General features: G+C 38.8%; 1 protein-coding gene across 1 annotated transcript; it reads right to left on the bottom strand.

Moving 5' to 3' along the window:
* Positions 1–8,584: 8,584 nt before the first annotated feature.
* LOC311056196 (uncharacterized protein) lies at positions 8,585–11,352 on the bottom strand. The gene is made up of 3 exons (XM_084072645.1): positions 10,754–11,352; positions 10,237–10,351; positions 8,585–9,887 (listed from the first exon to the last, which is right to left on the bottom strand). Exons 1-3 carry the CDS (start codon positions 10,768–10,770, stop codon positions 9,639–9,641), a joined length of 381 nt encoding a protein of 126 aa, XP_083928771.1. The 5' UTR covers positions 10,771–11,352; the 3' UTR covers positions 8,585–9,638.
* Positions 11,353–13,079: the final 1,727 nt, after the last annotated feature.

Below are 13,079 nucleotides of genomic sequence, written 5' to 3'. Positions count from 1 at the left end.
AATTAAATGATCTCACAACGGACTAGGCAACCAAACATATATATACAACATATGGTTGCTGCCATACCCAAATGACGCCACTGCTGTCAAACCCAGCTGATGGATTTCCTAAAGGTACTTGTCCATTCACTCAACATGACTGTTGCATAGACTTAATCTTGCTCATGCAGGTTAATAATCGAGAAGCAGGATTTTTGCATGCATATATATTTTTTTTTCTCTTTCTCATATATCAACAAATCGACACAAAACAATTCGAATAGATTTTTTATAATCAATTTAAAAAAATGCAGATCAACGTGTCATGATGCAAGGTGTTGTGAGCTTTAAGGTCTGCTGCTTAAAACAAATATTGATTTGAAGTCATATCGCCCAGCGCAACTATGGTATGATATTTTTGTATCCAGGGAGAGAGGGAATGGATGGTGTTTTTCATTCATACTACAGAAAAGCAGTGGTGGAAAAAGTAATTTTGTTTTTTTTGTTTTTTAATTAAGTAAAAGTATCGTTACTGCAATGTAGAAATACTATAATAATAAAAGTAAAAGTACGGAATTCAAAATGTACTTGAGTGAAAGTACAAAAGTATTGATATCAAAATGTACTTAAAGTAACAGAAGTAAAAAGTACTCATTATGCAGAATGTCCCATTTCACAAGTTTTCAAATGTAAAAATGTATAAAAAATAGCAAATCTACAATGCATCACATTGTGAGCTGGTAGATCGGCTATTTTCAAATGGCCGAAATGAAGTGCTTAATGTATGTTTTGTAGTAATAATCAAAATCTACAAAGTAACTAGTAACTAAAGTTTTTTTTGTAGTGGAGTAGAAGTAAAAGTATTGAAAATTGGAAATACTCCAGTAAAGCAAAACATACCTAAAGAATGTAGTTAAGTACAGTACTTGAGTAAATGTACTTAGTTTACTTTCCACCACTGCAGAAAAGCAGTGCATCACCTACACAGATATCTCTTTATCTGGAAGATTGACCTGTGGAATTCTTTATCACGGTGACCCACCCACTCCCCCTGCCCTCTCCTTGTTTGCTTGCCATGGAGCTCCCTATTTCCCACTCCAGCCATGCCAGGGCATTAGGGCACGGCTAATGTGGTTGGTGGGTCATTAATTCTTGGGCTGGGCATGGGGCATAAGAGCATGCAGGCTTTGTTGTTAGGCAGTGGGTAAAAAGAGGGGGGGGTGCAGAGCAGATGTTTGTGTTGGCTGGCAAGGGAAGCCAGTACAGTGTATGTCAGCCCAATCACCATCTCATGCCAGGCAACAGCTGCCCAAACACATTTCAGCCTATGTGTATGGCAAAGAGAGGTTGGGTGAAAAGATAAACTTTAACCCGCCATTGCGTTTTACTCTCTTATTCCTGAATAAATGATTTTAATATACAAAGTTTATGGCCCTGAAGACTAAAGTTATCTGACTGAATATTGGCCATTACTTGACTTTTCTGCAATTATGCAGCTGATGTGTCGTTTTAAAATATTGACAAAAACTGCAGATCTGCAAGCTCACAACGCGTTCATGTGTGTATTTTATATTTACTTGCTTCTTAATTTTATAATGAAAGTGAAATATTTGATTATAAACTTGAATCAAATATTTAAGAAAAAGTTGCACTTTTTGACAAAATATCGGTCAAAACATTGATTGTTTAGGACTCTACCAAATCAGGATCAGCATCCGACCCATGCCAGATTTTTGGGTCTGATGCTGAGCATTGGACCAAAGAATCTGGCGTGGGTCGGGCTCTAATCTGTGACCGGGTTGCCTTTGAAGATGAAAGGGGACACTGGGTATATGGTGAGGTGAATTGACCAGTGCTCCTTTGGGGTACCCAAACCTTTTAGCTCGAGACCCAAAAGATACATTTGGCCTCCAAACTTACTGCTGTACACTTACTGCTGTAGTACATTATGAATTAACCACTTAAGCCCTATTTAATAGTGAAAATAGCAGATCTACATACAAGCTCACAATGTGTCATGATGCAACACGTTGTGAACTTGTAGATCGCCTATTTTTGTCATTTCTTAAACGCTTTTTGTTTTGTTTTTTTATGAAATTGTTTTGATTTATGGAAAGTTGGAAATGTTGTTTTGAAATAATAATACAAATGTTTTAGGAAATGTTAAAACAAATGGATATCTAACGACCCATGAAAATACGTCCGCGACCCAAAAATGGGTCCCGACCCATTGTTTGGGAAACACTGTCTCAGAGGAGCCTTAATGTTTGCAGGGCTAGATTCTTAACAGACACTGATAAATGTAAATCATGGTTTGCCTGCCACATGATAGCAACTTTGTCCTGTGTAGTAAGCACTTGCTATTGAAGAGAGATGGGGATCTTAGCAGAAAGGACACATAGAAAAGGAACCATAGACTGTAACCCAGATTTTCCGCTGGCCACGGTAAAAATATAACAATATATGCGCATACATAGACCCCAGAACAAGGACAGTTCATTTAACTCTCTCCTGCCTCTCTGCTCAACTGATATGAGCCATTCATCACCACCCACCCTCATATCTAAGTGCTGCATGGAAAGGACTGTGTGTGTGTGTGTGTGTGTGTGTGTGTGTGTGTGTGTGTGTGTGTGTGTGTGTGTGTGTGTGTGTGTGTGTGTGTGTGTGTGTGTGTGTGTGTGTGTATACATGTGTGTGTACATAATATGGAAAACAGAAAAACATAAATATCTCCATAGCAGTCTGCACTTCCTGATCCTGTGGAATAATTCCATATACATTTTGCGTTCAATACTTCCAGACCAGACTGGGATTAGATCTACAGTATGTGATAAAGGCATGCACCCAGCCAACTCTCAGAGTGTGCTGCCATCTATTGCATTTTCAAGGAACATCTATTGTGCATTACATCTGCTAACATCAAAATGCAATGTGCATTTTAAAACAGCATGCTTGTACCAATAACCAGTTAATCGCGAGAGCAACCAAGTCTGCTTATTATAAGCGACTTTGGGCTTGTTTTTCTGTAAAGTCGCTTGTCAATATTGGTAGTTGTGGGTTAAATCAGTGGTTCTCAGACAATATTAACAAATTGATATGTATTTTTTAAAGGACCCCCATCTGAAAATATTTTGTGCTAGGGACACCGAAACAAGATTTATGTATTTAAAAAGTTTCAAAAACATTCCACATATTTTTCAAGATTTCTTTGAAAATAGCAGATCTACAAGCTCACGACGAGTCACGATGCGATACGTTGTGATCTTGTACATCAGCTATTTTCAAATGGCTGTGTGTGTGCTCATGTGGCCTATCCTCTTCTTTGGGGCTTGTTTTCGTAGACCTAACGGCTCGTTTCTCTTGCAAAATCTGTCTACACTGAAACCAACCGTTAGTATGCATGATCATGATGCCTCTTTGTGTTGACTAGGGACCCTGCCATTTACAACGACCTTGCACTCGCTCTGAATAAGAGAGTCTACTAAATGCTTACATTGTAAATGGTTGTGCTCAGTGATGGAGAGAAGGGTCATTTTATGCTCTACATGCATCACTCATTGGGTGACGTGAAACCTAAATGGGATGTGCAATTAACCACAAATATATGAAAAACCAATATGTAGAACCAATAACCGACTTAATCTTGCTCATTATCGTTAATCGAAGAGCAGGGTTTCTTTTTTCACTTTCATTTTTATTCCACGATTTTTTAACCCATTTTTTCACCCAGTCCTAATGCCTAAGGTGTAATCCTGGGCGCTACTCTCCCTCTGCCAGCCTGAGGAGAGGCCCGAACTGAGCTCATGCTTCCTTCAATGCATGAGGAGTGAGCAGGCCGCTTCTTATCACCTGACAAGGGGGAGTTTCCCGGTTGGACGTAGCGCGTGGAAGGAACACGTTATTCCATTCTTAACCCTGTATTATACTTACAATTGTGGAGTGCAACATCCATTGTGTGTGACATCTGCTGCAAAGTGATTTTTAAAAAATGTGTATTTTAAATTGTAGATGTGCTATTTTCACTATTAAAAAGAAATATCTTTCATTAATTGTAATTGAGGCAAAAGTTTGCAATAATCATGATATTTATTTGAAGTTATCTCGCCGGCCCTACCTACCACTGATCCCATGGTGTATGCGCTGTTCAACAGCAGTTTGGTATGTAACACCTCATGACTGTGGTACATTGACAAGACATTCCACAGTATAAACTTAGCCATGTCCAGTCCCTGGCCATCGGAAGAGTCTATAAACATCTGTTTTCCAGGCCTGGTTTTTCCCATTTCAGCCTAAAAAATGCATCCTTCCTAAGAATCCTTATCTCTTTCATTAGCTACATAAGCAGTACTGCTTTATTGAATAAAGCTCTTGATGTCTATTGCTGGCAATTCTATTACTGTAGCTTCTTGGAAACATTTATTCAAGCAGATACTAGATGCAAGTCATTATCACATGCCTAAAGTAATTAACACTAAATGGAATTTAATGTTTACTTCTGAAATTCAAAGGCCTATTTAAAGAGTGCCTACTTTATGAGATTATATTACCAAACGGCAGACTTTCCAAGCGCTAATTAACCCTCTAAATGTTGTTTCTAAGTATGGTAGCTGAATTCCCTACACTAATGAGGTTTCCACCCCGAACATCGGGAATTAGCTGTCACGATAAGAAAAATATAACTAATGATGGTTTATCATTGGCCCATTCTTCATTTCGAACTTTGCCGAGATTTTGTGTGGGGATTCAAGGGAGGCTGATAATGAGGGCTCGCAGTAGAAGGTAAAGTAGTGGTTGTTACGTGTGGCGCATTAATGTACGTAATCTGTTACACTGTGCTCTGTGACAAGACAAGGACATGTAGTGTGCTAATTAAAGGAACCTTTTCACTGCTCTTTCCTCAGACACAGGTCATATCTCATTAATGATGGACTCAGTGCATGGGGAATCATTCATTACCATCCAATTGAAAGAAAGGGGAGAGTGTGCAGAGACAGAAGTATTCCTGTATCATCATGTAACAATGGACAGTAGGATATTAGCAGACAAATCACATTGACATGTGCAGTAGGGCCGCAGACAGAAGAGAACGGGTGGATCTTTTATGTTTTTCACCAAACGGTGAATTACTTTTTGTCCAATATGATATATGTTAAGAATTACTTTTTATATATATATATATTGCATTTACCTTGTCCAGCAGAGTTCCATTCATTTCCATATCTGCTATAGGTGAAGACGGTCAGTCGAGCCACTGGGTAAGATGAAACCCCATGTTTCAAGGAATCTAGAGACAATATGCAGTATTTAGTACCAATTACAGGTTGATGTTAAAATTTCTTCAGCCATGTGATGGTTTGGATTGATTGATTGAATACTGTATTAGTAAAAAAAACAGCACGAGGTACAGTCAGACATTAAGGCTAAAAGGATAACACAAAAAAGTCCTGGGGACTTGTTTCCATCGTGGTCCTATGTATTCAATTCATAGGACTACATACTGTAGCATAAAAATAATACATATCATCAACGAATACAAAACACTATATGTACAAAGGACAAAAATGAAAATGTCGGCAGTGAATGACACCTCCTTTCTATGGGAAATTTGCATTTATCTCCCCTTGTGGTCTCCTGATAGATGGTTTTTCAGGCCAGTTCTGAAAGAAGCCAGTGATCTACATTTTTAAGGGATGGTGTCAGGGCATTCCACATTTTGGTGGTAGAGTAGTAGAACGAGAATTTTCCCATGTTTGTTCTATATTTGGGTAGCACCAGATCGTTGTTGCTCCCTCTTGTATTGTGGCTGTGGATCATATAGTATACAGTACATACATAGAGTAAATGAACTAGAGCCAAAATGGTGGTATCACACATCAGGTAGTGTTTATACTAGTTACAACTTGAAGTTATAGCTATCGCTGATAGTTGGTATGTCCTGCTGTGTTGCCTACCATTTATTTGTTCAGATGGTGGCTTTGGTGTAAGATGAACAACAGGTTTGGGGTAAGTTGAGCCTGTAATCAATGAATAAGAAAATATGTATTAAAACAATTAGATGATTGTGCACCACATGGTTCTCTTAATACATAATAGACAAAAAATATACATATACAGTGAATAAAATCACAGAAGGTTACTATTGATAATCATAGAATCCAAAACACTAAATGCCTTGGTTTTCCCTCTCTCCCCGTAAATATTTGTACACATTTATCTATATTTATTTTATTTTATTAATTGTAAATATATGTTTCCAATTAATAAAACTAGTAAATTCAAATAATTATAGTAAAAGTATAATATTTGCCTCTGAGATGTAGTGGAGTAGAAGTAAAAGTACTGAAAATTGGAAATACTCCAGTAAAGTAATAAATACCTGAAAAGTGTACTTAAGTACTGTACAGTACTTGAGTAAATGTACTTACCGCCACTGCAACAGCCTGCTTCTGTTAACTTGTTGATCTCTCCGGCTCATTGTAAAATAAATAAACACTATGTCATTTATCTCTTCTAACCCAAAGAGGTATAATTCTGAGTCTGACCAATGCAATGGCCGTAGTGTGGCTTTTAAAGATAAAACGATTCAAAACTCACAACTATAAGTTGAAAATAAAGTCATTTTCACACACAACCTTGTTTATAAATCGTCAGTTCACAACAGCGTCAAATGAGGTTAATTAAGAATGCAACTTCCGGTAGAAGACCTTCAAAATAAGACCCACGCTAAGCCGCTAACTAGTAATATGTTATTAAATGTGGGAGTTATTTTGAAGTCCAGCAAGCATCTACCGGATTTAAGGGTGCGTTCAGAAATGCGCACCGGGAGCTCACTCACGTATTAATTTGTATTGGCCAGTGCTACATATCCGAACGCACCCCTGTTAATTTAACTGACTTGATGCTGTCGGTGGGAACCAGTCTTGCCATCAGTGGTGGGGTCATGAAAATATGAATACAAATTTAGTGCTGGATTTGTGCTGCATTGTGCCGTAAATTTTAGAATTTGTGCTGGTATAAAAAAATATATATCAATATTTATATGGTTTTGAGCTTTGCTGAGCCCAGCACGGCAGCACGACAGCACCCCCCAGTTTGTGGCTCCAAATCGACCAAAATGGTCTCATTCTTTAGTGCTCATTGTGCTCTAATTTGTGCCGTTGTCCGTTGAAAATAACAATTGTGCTATTTTTTTTTATATATAAATATTTATATGGTTTTGAGCTTTGCTGAGCCCAGGGGGGGGGTGTAATTCCTGGGGACGCCGCTGGGAGCTGGGCTTAGCAAAGCTCAAAACCATATAAATATTGATATAATAAAACAATTTAAAATGGTACAATTGTTGATTTCAACGGCACAAATTAGAGCACTAAAGAATGAGACATTTTTCGTCAATTTGGAGCCAAAAACACCATTTTATTCATATTCATAAGTAACTTAAAAAGAGGTGGAAAACCTAGGGGTAAAAAGTAATTACATTTACTCAAGTACTGTACTTTTTTGGGGGGGGGGGGGGGTATTTTTACTTTACTGGAGTACCAATTTCAATACTTTGACTATTAACTATTTGACTATTGCAAATATTGTACTTTTACTCCACTATAATTATTTGAAAACTTTAGTTACTAGATACTGTAGATTTGGGAGTATTACAAAACACACATTAACCACTTCAGCCCTATTTAAACTTTGGATATTTTAAAATAGCCAATCTACAAGCTCACAACGCGTCGCAGTAGATTGTCTGTTTTCAAAAGACTTTTATACAATTTAATTATACATTTGAAAACTTGTGAAATGGGACATTCTGCATAATGAGTACTTTCTACTTTTGGTACTTTAATTACATTTTGATATCAATACTTCTGTACTTTTACTAAAGTACATTTTGAATTCCGGACTTTCACTTGTTCTACATTTCAGTATTGATACTTTTACTTAAGTGAAGCATTTGAGTACTTTTTCCACCACTGGGGGTAACATGCAACACTGACTGTACAGTACATGCATATTATGATTGGCTATCCACAGGTTTTGTAGCCATTTGTAGGCGTTACAATTTTAAAATGATAATATATATATGGCCCACAGAATACATATAAAATCAAAAAAGTAAATACATTTAAAAAGGTGCCCAGAGGTCTCAGGGTCCGGTTACACAATACATCACTTTTTTTTTTTTTTTTTTTTATCCCACAATTTTGTAACCCTATTTTTTACACCCAGTGCCAATTGTCTATGTAATCCTGGGCACTACCTTCCCCCTTCCAACCTAGGGAGGCCAGGGCTGAGCTCATGCCTCCTTAAATGCATGAGAGCCTACTGACCTTCTTTTCACCTGACGTAGCGCGTGCAAGGAATACGTTATTCCAACCAGTTCCTTTCCCCTCCATCAGGCAACCCGGCTGGCCAGGGGGAGGCAGTATAGTGACCAGGATTACTGCATATTTTTGTGAGGGTATCTACCCTAGGGAACACGGGGAGAAGATACAATACATCACTCTAACCATACCATGGTTAGAAATTATTTTTGGGCCATCTATGCTAAAGACGGTTAAACAATTATGTCAACTTGTGACAGAGAACACAGAAAACACTATTTGAAAACATCAATCTTTATTTTTCAAATGTATGACTTTACAAAATGAAACAAATAATCAAAAACTTCAATGGCAAGTAAATGTCATGTACAACCCCAAATACAAAAAATATATCATAAAAATAAACCACATTTTCAAAAATGCTTTGTCTGACACCAAACATGGCCTTAAAAGAGTGACAGCTGAGTCTGTGGGGTAAGGAGTCAGCAATCAAACCTACCCCACTTCAAGAAACGGAGGCGGAATGCACACATTGCACAGCCTCTTGGTCTGTACTTATACCTGGATGTTCAGTGCACAGGGACAATCATACAGTAACCATCAAATGGCAATGCACCAGCAGGAATCAAAAGGCTTGCTTGCAAAGAGAGCATTTCAGTGGCTTCAGTCTTATTGCAAACAAAGCCAAGGGAAGGTGTTTCTCTCCATAAAAAAGGTTGTTGAACTCCTCTTCTGTCTACATGCGGGTCATTAGGACAGGCAAGAGTAAATTTTTATACATGCTCATTTGCAAGATGAAAAGGTTTGATTAAATTTCAATAAAATCTGGGGAATTAGTAACTAATGTGCAAATCCTTCTCAAGACTGACATGAACAATACAGATTCAGCATAAGTCAACACCTTTTACCCTATGGGGAGACTAAACAAGTCATATAAACTGGCCAAAGAACAGTGTTTGGGTACATTTCTGCAACCCTTTCAGTATTGTTTTCAAACAGCCAATTGTAGGAAAATGTGATTCATCATAACGTGAGGCTCATTGAGCAGCATGTAAACCAGACTGTTAGAAAGCAAGTAAGTCAGAAAAATGTGGATCACACAGTTATTATTGCTAATATGATTATCACTTTGATTTATTTTATACTCATGGAGAACCCACTTCAGATACTAGACAAGGGACTAGCCTCCATTCACAGAAATGCAGAAAACACAGCTGTGAGATAAGAACTGCAGATGAGGAGGACAGAGCTGAGAGACATCCTCCACCATTGGATGTCCAGGCATGCTTTAGGTGCGTAAGTCCTCTGGTGACCTTCAGAGGTGCACTCCATGAGGAGTAATCATGTGTCCCTGAGCTGGGATCGGCTCTGCAGGCTCTGGAAGTGGGCCTCCCTTAGAATGCGGTTGATCTGGTGGTAGGACACCAGGTTAGTGGGGCCAGCCGACTCCAAAGAGTGAGTTAAGTTGAGTGGACTGCAGGGTCCAGGAGCGCTGTGGCCTCCAACACCGTCCACAGCACACTGACTGCTGCAGCTCCCAACCACATCCTCTGGACTGTTGATTCCACTGCTCTCGCTAGTGTTAGATGACTGGAATATAAGAAACCAAATGAGTAAACCCTGTTTCCTTAGAAGAAAAATGTTTTGTAATTTTTCACTTTTTATAAAATAAGTCGAGTAACAGTTGACAAATGGTACAGTATAATAGATTTTGTATAGACAATTTAGAAATGAGAAAAGTCACGCCTAATTCACCTGCAAACTCAAATGGTACTGCTCTAACTATAGCATTTAGTGAAAGGGCAATAATGAGAATTCAAGCACTTAAATCCTGTATAATTAGTTGTACGTCAATAGTGAAAATAGCCAAATGTTAATCTATTTTCCTATTCTGACATACCCAGAATAGGGATGCTAGGGTTCATGTGGTTAATTGTACCTCGGAATCCCAGGCATCGCGGCGTGGCTCAGGGGAGAGAGGATGAGCTCCGCTCGGCCGCTTAGCTTGGGGCACCAGTTGGCCATCCCCCTCATCAGCACCACGCGGCCGTTTTCTTTCATGGAGCAAAATAATACAGACATTCAAATAAAACATCCACTGGTGGTAGTACCCATGTCAAGAAACACTGAAACTGTTGGGATCTTTAGCTAATAGTCATGGATCAAGAGTCACTATCATAGATGTATTTTATTGAGTCTGGCTTTAGCTTTCATATCTATGCAAATGTCAAAATCGATAAAAAGAAAATACATATATGATAGTCTTGATCCAAGGCTAGCTATCTAACAAACGAACTAACTACCAGCAGCAATGCATAATGACCATAACAATTCTTTATGTAATGTAACTAATGCAGTGCAGAGCCCCGATGATAATAGCAGGATCAGCCATATTTCAATATTTCAAAACTTCATACAAAATCAGAGATGCTACAAAAGAAACCGGACAACCTCACCTGCTTTCAGTCAACATATGACGATGTGAAAGGCATCAATGTACATGAACAAGGCTTGTTTATGATGGATCCTAACCAGACTAGATCGAGGCCCCCGGGCCGGCCTCTATACGTTAGCTCCTTCTCTTGTCAGTCAGTTGCTGTGGAGAATGGATAACCTATAAGCTAGCAAGCCGGCTAAATGTGATCAGGAACAATCGACAGTCATTTTGATCGTTCTGACTACTGTCACCCGGGAGTCCGGGACTACGGATACTTAGACGGACGTTAGACGTCGTTAACTATGGGATTGATAGACGATGGAACACAACAGCACAGACACTGGCTGGGCGTTGTTGTGTATTAGCCCCCCTCAGCACAGCAGTAGTTAGCTGCTATTATTAGCTCAATGCTAGCTTGAGTTACATATGATAATGTCACTGGTAACGCTGAGTATCACCAATCCCTTTCCAAACACAACATAACATAACAGTAACGCCTGGCCTAATTTCCCCTGTTCAGCAACAACTAAACTCGACAGTTTGACATAGAGGTGACAGGGATGATGAAGTATAGTGGTTTATCCTGGTGGTGTAGTGTGACTTCAGCCCGTCCGCAGCTGCTGTGTTTACATGCCACTGCGCCTGCGTGTGAGAATATATACTTCGTCGTACGACGGAGCACGAGTGGAAAGCCTGGTGACGCGAGGTTAGACCATGAGGGTAACCGGAACCCTCGCCCCAAAACACTCTAACCCCCCTTTTTTTCACGGACCACTCGCCCCTAGCGGTTCTTGTATTCGTTTTACTGAGGGCGAGGCTAAGGAAGGAATAAGGTTAGGTTTAGGCATAGTTTTACTGACGTTACGTTTAGGAATAAGGTTAGGTTTCGGCATAGTTTTACTGACGTTTCGTTTAGGAGTAAGGTTAATTGTGGGCATAGTTTTACTGAGGTTACCGTTTAGGAGTGCAACACCTGTTGGCGACCCGGGGCGAGCGTGTTTTGGGGCGAGTGTTTTTGTATTCACCATGAGCATATTATTATTGATTAGGCATTAGCTCATTATCTTGCCAAAAATAACTGATATATAAATAATGCAACGCGTTGTTGTTAGCTTGTAGATTTCTTCTTCTTTCTCCCGAACTATAAATTATAAATAGGTTTAAATTAAATTCACTGATCCTGATTCAGTGGTATTATGGATCCCAAGAGCAGTTGCCTTGAACGAATGGTATTTGGTAGGCAACTAGCCATGGTTCACATGACGCTTATGACAGTCATGTTTCAGGGCTAGTAGGCAACACGACATTTTAATAATTAAGTCATAATTGTATTCTACAACAAAAAACACAATCAAAGCATTAGCCTACCCCTTAGTTATTTACGTATTATTCCATAAGATGTCGCTGTAACTTACATTTTTCTGTGATTGCAAAAACATGTTGACTATTCAAAATAATCCATTACTTACAATGAGCTACTGCCCACAACTCGGCTGCTGTGTGACAAAACGTGTAATATCAGTAGAAAATGTAAAGTGTCAATTGACAAAACTAGACTAAAGTAGGATAAATAAAGGATGTATGCCCCTTTCAGAACAAAAAAGGTATTCAGGGTTCCGAAAGGGGCAAGGATTTATGCAGACAATTTGCTTAAAATGATAAGGCAGCTATACCAACTTAATTAGGTCTATATCCGAGCATAACTGATCTAATTATGTTTATTATTACTATCATTACTGTAGAAATGTAACTGTAATTTAGCCAGTAAAGAGAAAAGTCAAGAGTCAACATTGTCAACAATACATGACCAATACAGTAGGTGCAGTTTGATTGTCATCTTTAGAACCAAGGAAAGGAAAAAGAAGGTACAGACATCTACGTAATTTTCGTCAGCTGGGTCACACACTAGTTCTGAACAACTGCGACCTTTGTGAAATACTCGGCCCGGAAAAGACATTTCACACATTGTTTTCTGCTGCGTTGCTTTTTGATGTGTACACTGCACTGTATAGTTTATTGAGCAATTTAAAGGGCACAAAGTAAGTTTCTGAACGTGTCAAAGTATTGCGAGACAACCAAATCTCGCGATACTGCAGAGCCAGAAACCAGCTGTTGAAATATTTTCATGTCATGGACCCTAAAACTAATATGTAAACCTATTTGTCCCAACCCCCATCTGAAAATGTTTTGTGCCAGGGAGCCCCATACCAGATTTGTGTATTTTCCAAATATTCCACATTTTATTTCAAGATTTTTTGAAAATAGCAGATCTACAAAATCTGACAACACTGCCAGAAACGATACATGCTGCTGTTTAGATGCCTCAATAACATTACAGTGTGCAC

The sequence above is a fragment of the Gymnoscopelus microlampas genome, assembly GCF_963454915.1.
Source record: "Gymnoscopelus microlampas genome assembly, chromosome: 11".
Lineage (NCBI taxonomy): Eukaryota > Metazoa > Chordata > Actinopteri > Myctophiformes > Myctophidae > Gymnoscopelus > Gymnoscopelus microlampas.
Note: the sequence above shows the minus strand (reverse complement) of the source record. Positions and strands in the feature narration are given on the sequence as shown.

Excerpts from the sequence above, each read along its gene's own strand:
- LOC311056196 (XM_084072645.1), bottom strand. Across the intron at positions 9,888-10,236 it reads GCGATGCCTGGGATTCCGAG|TCATCTAACACTAGCGAGAG; the intron begins GTACAATTAACC and ends CTTATATTCCAG.